We start from the raw sequence: 6583 nt of genomic DNA, 5'->3' as shown, positions 1-6583 counted from the left end.
AGGTGAGTCTCTGGGGGGCTTGCCAGACCCCCGACACTTCTCCCTCTCTGTGTATCCACAATGGCCTTGTACGTGATGGTCTCCGGCCTTTCTGTGGCTGTGGCCCCTGGAAGGATTCTGCTGCCTGGTCGCTGGGCTTGTCCTGCAGAGTAGCCAGCCAGGCCGTGTGAAGTTTACAACAACACTGTGTTTGTTGGCTGGTTGCGGGGAAATGCTGTTGTCTTTGTACCATAGCCATGTAAGCAATTGAGGATGGAAATATACATATGGTTTCTAAGAACATGGAATCAGATCTCTCTTTAGGTCGTCTTATTTTATTGCATCTCTGGGGTACATTCGGCAGAGGATGCTGAGACAAAGGGGCTGCGGTCTCAGAGCCTGGTCCTTGTGGGGACTCTTGGTCACGTCCCTTCATTGCATAGCCAGATGGATTCTCATGATCTGAAAGTTGTAGGCATTGCTGCAGTTTGAGCAGCTGCGACAGGTGCACACACCCTGCGCACACTGCCCCACTCCCTGTGCCTGCTCCCCTCCTTGTCTCATCTCATCTCATCTCTCCTGTGAGGTCGGGGGTACCATGAGCATCACAGACGTGCTGAGTGCTGAGGACATCGCGGCCGCCCTGCAGGAATGCCAAGGTAGGCTTAGGCAGGGGACGGGAGTGGGGGAGACAGACAAGTGGGGTGCTCCTGTGGCTTCCTCTCGCCAGCCCCTTTGCAGCCGAGCCACCGGCAGCTCAGGGTGACCTGTGCTGAGACAGGTGTGCAGACAATATCAAACTGCTGTGAACTGGAGAACTAGAGCTGACGCAGGGTGTGAGCGTGCGCTCAGACAAATGAGACGTCAGCAAAGGGAATCCAAGAAATGGAGGGAGAGCGTGCACCTGTTCTGAGTCCAGCGACTGCGACCACCACACCCCCATCCCCACCACTCCCGACGACAAGGGCAAGAATCTGGGAATTTGGAAACAGGGCACCAAGGAGACTGGGGAGGCACAGAGCGAGAGAGAGAGACGAAGAGTTGGACACAGCCCAGTGGAGAGGGAAAGGTGGGCAGAAGGGACGAGAGAGGATGTTGCGGACATTTGCACCTGCCTGTCTCGGTGCCTTGGGCCAGCTGAGCATCTTCCTGGCCCAGGAGTACCCTAACGTGTCCTGAATGCCACAGTTTACAGCAGCGCCGCCCCCTCCTGCAGACAGTGGTCCGGTGAGCCTCAGAGTAACATGCTCTCTATTCCACAGACCCAGACACTTTTGAACCCCAAAGATTTTTTCAGACGTCAGGCCTTGCCAAGATGTCAGCCAGTCAGGTAAAGGATATCTTCCGGTTCATAGACAACGACCAGAGCGGATACGTGGAAGAAGATGAACTTAAGTAAGTCTTGGCCTGGGCAGGAGCAGTGGGGGGCGGCGTTAGCGGTTATCCCAGTTCAATGGACAACTGGGCATTACTTGTGGGCTCAAGCCTCATTAAAGCACAGAATGCGAGTTGTTGGACTATCAACATCTACCCATGCAAAATGCTACACTCGGGCACTGAAAACGGTCCAGTGCAGAGTCTCCCTTGGCCAATCCATTAGAAACCCAGGGAGCCATGTGGCTCCCTGCAGCCAGGGACACTCTTGCTAGCTAACAACTTGACCCTTCCTTGCCCAAGATAGATGCTTCAGAAAAAGGAAAGAAGGATACAGAACAAGGTGCATGGTCTTCCAAGAAATTCCCACCTGTCTTTATTGCCCGGTAGGTTTTTCCTCCAGAAGTTCAACAGTGGTGCTAGAGAGCTGACCGAATCGGAAACCAAGTCCTTGATGGCCGCGGCAGACAATGACGGAGACGGGAAAATCGGGGCGGACGGTATGTCCCCACTTGTTCCTCGCACAGAAAGATGCTGCGGCTCAAGGAATGTCCAGGGAGGGCTTGGGCTATGAGACAGGCTGAGGACTAAAATCCATGCTTCCTTCAACGGCTGAATCTGTAAAATGGAATGTCAACCTGGTGCCTCATGCTGATGCCAGGACGCATAGCAAGGCAGGCAGTCTGGAAACTAAAATGCATCCTTCACCTGACCGAGGCACTGGGCTAGATCCCTGGCCAGTCGTGGGTCCTAAGATGTGCTAATGCACCAGGAAATGCAAGGGATGTGCCCCAGTGGGGTTCGAGCCCAATGAATAAGGCAATGATTGGAATTCTCAAAGGTGTGTCATCCCACAGAGTGGCCAGGAAGGTCTCTTGGCTTCCAAGGGTTTAAGGAGGAACTCTGCCTGGGATGTTAGCCCTTCAGGTAGACCTAACCCGACAGCAAGCAGGGAGCCAAGGACTCCCACTGTGACGGCCAGAGCCAGAACTTCACTTTGAAGTTGTGTGGCTGGAGGAGTATTTGCACTTGATCTTGACAGGCTGCTTGCACAGTTTTAAGCTAATTTTTGCCTGCCAGCTTAAGAGAGCATATGGCTGTGCTAAGTTGACTTGTTAAAGTGCTACCAGAGATCCCTTTAAAACCTGCTCAAAATGATGCTTCTCTACTACATAGGCATGCACGCAGCTTCTCTAGATAGCTCAGAAAAAATAATCCAGGCGGGGAGGGTTGGCTTACTTAAATATAACCATAAAGGCTTCACCATAGATAAGGCTTGTCAAAAAAACATACAGCAAATACCACATTTTCAACTTTAATCTACAGCACCCAGTTCTTCTGATTTTCATTATCCTTCTTTTTTTTTTTTGGAAGGTCTTGGGGGGGTAGGGATAGGATTCAATAAAGGAAAATTAGTTCAAAGCTTCCCCCTCCCCCACTGCCCTCCCCTCCCCCACTGCCCTCCCCCTCCCCCACTGCCCTCCCCTTCCCCACCGCCCTCCCCCTCCCTCACTGCCCTCCCCCTCCCTCACTGCCCTCCCCCTCCCTCACTGCCCTCCCCTTCCCCACCGCCCTCCCCCTCCCTCACTGCCCTCCCCCTTCCCCACTGCCCTCCCCCTCCCTCACTGCCCTCCCCCTTCCTCACTGCCCTCCCCCTTCCTCACTGCCCTCCCCCTTCCTCACTGCCCTCCCCCTCCCTCACACTGCCCTCCCCCTTCCACACTGCATGTTCCACGAAGCGCAACGCAGTGCCAGAGGACTGGGAAGACAATCTCCCATGACTGTCTTCAGTCGCCCAGTCGGAAGGCTAATTTTCCCAACTTTGCTATGCAATTACATAGGATGTGTTCATTGTCCGAGAGAAGTGATTGGGTCCGTAAGTGCTAGCCAAGGAGCTATTAAGGTTACACAGAGAGACGATGGCGTGGGCCGTGTGCACCTGCCGGCCGGGACACTCGTTGGTCCCCTGCACAGAGGCCATGGCAGTGAGCTGGCTTCTGCTTCCTCTTCTCTCCCTCCTCTGAGCTCTCCTGAAGACCGAGCCATCACCTTGACCCTGTTCTCATCTTGTGTGTTCTAGAATTCCAGGAAATGGTGCACTCTTAAGAGCCTCACGGGCTTTGGCTGGGTCTGCGGCGAAAGGAGAGAAAGGGACGCCAGCTTGGAGGCCTCCACGCCCCCTCCTACCCCCAACCTATTCACTGTCTCCCCCAAAAACCTTGTGCAGTGTGCTCCCCGATCTAGTGAGGTAAGAAGACACCGCCTTAACCCAATAAAGACACACTTCTCGTCGCTGCGTCTGTGTGGGTGTGTTTTAATTTATCCTCAGCAAGGCAGGGGGACATTGGGAGTTGGTTGCCCACTCCTCCTCAACCCCAGGGGCTGAGCAAACCGCACACGTCCTGAGCGTGCGCGTAAAGGAGCAGGGCAAGCGGCGTGAAAAACAGAAAGTCACAGACACGTGGCCTTGCAGGCTAGCATTCCTACAGGTCATCTGACCACAACGCTGAGATGCAGAAGCGCTTAGAAGGCAGAGCTTCGGATTTTGCTGATGTATTTTCCACCCCTGGGCATTTGATTGTCCTAAGAGATTTCAGCCACAAAAGTAAACAGGAAAGAAGACAGTGGGAAGCTGCAGCAAGCCACAAAGCCGAGGAAGAGCTGCTGTGCCCATGGAGCACACAAGCGGACCCGCTCTGAAGCTCCTTCTTACGGGGGTAGGGAGTGTCCGGGCAGGGGACCACGTGAGGAAATCCCAGGGTCCGACCCTGCCAAGGCAAGCGCCTATAGCAGGTTAGTGGCTCAGTTGGTCATTGTGAATGGTCCATGGGTGACGCTGTGGCCATGGGCAGGATCCCCAGCTGCACAAACAAGCACCTGCCCAGAGACACCTGGCTGCTCGCACGCTCCCCTCTGCTGCCCCCTTCCCTTCCTTGGCTGGTCCACAACACCGCTAAGTCATCTCACTTGAGGCAAGGGGTCCGGTTACCTACTGGGCTGTGGCTCAGGCAGGACATTCTCACTCAGGTTTGACCCTGGCTGACCCTGTGAACTTTGAACTCTTCGGGGGGGGGGGGGGAGAAACAGGCATTTTCTTAGGAACCAAGTCTAAAACTCTCGATTTTCACCCAAAACCCAAGCTCCCCCACAATGACCTGGGATTCCTCCATATCGGGGGTCCTCCCGTCCCGCAGAAGAAATCACCCGACACTTGAGAGAGTCTCCAAGGCGCTTTATTCCGATCTTCCGTTGTGACCGTTATGACCGTTAATTCCGTTATGCTCCAGCCCCTCCCCCGCCAAGCCCCCCCCCCCCCCGCTTATCTGTCAAACCTGACCAATCAGCTTAAAGATAACCAAGGCACACCAATCAGGGCAAAGGGCAAATCACAGGGCAGGAAATGGTTAGTGCCCCCAACACCTCCAGGCTGCTGCTTGCACCTCAGATGGCCAAGTGACCTTTGACCCTCCGTCATTTGGAGTGTCAGGTTAGAGTTAGATGTGCAACACTCATTAGAAGGAAGCTTAAGGTTGTTGGTGGAAGGCAAGAAGTAAATGAAATTCACATGTTTTAGAAATTTATGTTTCGGCCTGGCACCATGGCCTAGTGGCTAAAGTCCTCGCCTTGAACGCGCCCGGGATCCCATCTGGGCGCCGGTTCTAATCCCAGCAGCCCCACTTCCCATCCAGCTCCCTGCCTGTGGCCCGGGAAAGCAGTCGAGGACGGCCCAAGGCTTTGGGACCCTGCACCCGCGTGGGAGACCCGGAAGAGGTTCCTGGTTCCCGGCTTCAGATCAGCGCAACACCAGTGGTCACTTGAGGAGTGAATCATCAGATGGAAGATCTTCCCCTCTGTCTCTCCTCCTCTCTGTATATCTGACTTTGTAATAAGAATAAATAAATCTTAAAAAAAAAAAAAAAGAAAAAGAAATTTACCTGAAAAGTGATTTACAGAGAGAAAGAGAGGAAGATCTTAATGAGCTGGTTCACTCCCCTGACAGCAATAGACAGAGCTGAGTTGATCCAAAGCTAGGAGCCAGGAGCTTCTTTTGAGTCTCCCATGCGGACTCAGGGCCCAAACACATGAGCCATCCTCTGCTCCCCTCCCAGGAGCCTTGGCTGGGAGCTGGATGGGATGTGCAGCAGCCAGGACCGCATCAGTGCCCCACCTTGGAAGAACAACCCCACAAACAGCAAGTTAGCCTGCTGCACCACCACGCAGACTCCCCAGAGTCTGACTTCTTGGCAGTCTTTCACAGCTGCACCTCGGCTCTCTAAGCTGTCACACTCGGTGCACTGGGGCTCCTTCCCGACAGTCCCAGGGCCCGGCTGTCCGCCCTCGGCCTCCCTGGCACGTGAGGACAACGGCCTTCCACTGCCCTCACCAGGCCCTCAGCGTTCCTGCTTCCCCAGCCCTGACGGCTGACGGCCAAGGAGCCGAAACAACAGTTTCAGGGATGCCAGGATACATTGGTTAATTCCGGCTTTTTAACACTTGTGTTCTTTTGTTTTAATTTAGATTTTGTAGAAACAGTAGCATTTTCAGAGCTTTTGATGATAACTATCATCTAGAAACAAAAAGAGTTTTCAAAAATGGCCTTGGTTATCTTTATACACATGTTATATACAGTAAAAAATATTAAGATTTATTTTTACTCATTTGAAAGGGTGGAATTACAGAGAAAGGGAAAGACAATTTTCTAGTCACTGGTTCACTCCCCAAATGGCCGCAGCAAGCAGCCAAGCCAGGCACCCCACCCAGGCGTCCCAAGTACTGGGCCGTCTGCTGTTGCTTTCCTGGTGTCTTCAGAGCAAGCCGCACGCGTAGAGCAGCTGGACTTGAACCAGCGCTCACATGAGGTGCCAGCCTCGCAGCTGGCAGCTGAACATGCTCACAGAGCAGCGGACGGAAGATCTTTTTCTTTGTCTCTCCTTCTCTCTGTAAATCTGACCTGCCTTTCCAATAAAAACAAATAAATCTTAAAAAAAAGAAAAAAGAAAGAAAGAAGGAAAGAAAGGAAAGGAGGCACCTAGAGATGGAGATGATGGCCAGTGGGGCGTAGTCGCTGGTTATCCCCAAACCAAAGGGCTAATCCATCCCGTAGAGAACTGCCTTGCAGTGCGTGCAGGGTGGCTGCCTGCCAGCCCAGTACCCAGCTCCGACTTTCTGCTATGGCAGCACCTGGGAACGGTGGTGACGGCTGCAGAAGTCGCTGACAATGGGAAACCTG

General features: G+C 53.5%; 1 protein-coding gene across 1 annotated transcript; it reads left to right on the top strand.

Annotated features, from left to right (window-relative positions):
• Window positions 1-577: 577 nt before the first annotated feature.
• Window positions 578-3459, top strand: OCM2 (oncomodulin 2). Its single transcript, XM_040989929.1, has 4 exons — window positions 578-638; window positions 1242-1374; window positions 1744-1853; window positions 3434-3459. The coding sequence occupies exons 1-4, from the start codon at window positions 578-580 to the stop codon at window positions 3457-3459; spliced, it is 330 nt and encodes a 109-aa protein (XP_040845863.1).
• The last annotated feature ends 3124 nt before the right edge of the window (window positions 3460-6583 follow it).

Source organism: Ochotona curzoniae, unplaced genomic scaffold, assembly GCF_017591425.1.
Source record: "Ochotona curzoniae isolate NIBS_2020 unplaced genomic scaffold, NIBS_Ocur_1.0 contig_54, whole genome shotgun sequence".
In the NCBI taxonomy this organism is placed as follows: Eukaryota; Metazoa; Chordata; class Mammalia; order Lagomorpha; family Ochotonidae; genus Ochotona; species Ochotona curzoniae.
Note: the sequence above shows the minus strand (reverse complement) of the source record. Positions and strands in the feature narration are given on the sequence as shown.

What these genes read in the sequence shown, in the direction of transcription:
- OCM2 (XM_040989929.1), top strand. Translation starts at nt 578, where the DNA reads ATGAGCATCACAGACGTGCTGAGTGCTGAGGACATCGCGGCCGCCCTG. An exon ending in GTGGAAGAAGATGAACTTAA is followed by an intron (nt 1,375 to 1,743) that starts GTAAGTCTTGGC and finishes ATTGCCCGGTAG; the next exon opens with GTTTTTCCTCCAGAAGTTCA. An exon ending in CGGGAAAATCGGGGCGGACG is followed by an intron (nt 1,854 to 3,433) that starts GTATGTCCCCAC and finishes TGTGTGTTCTAG; the next exon opens with AATTCCAGGAAATGGTGCAC.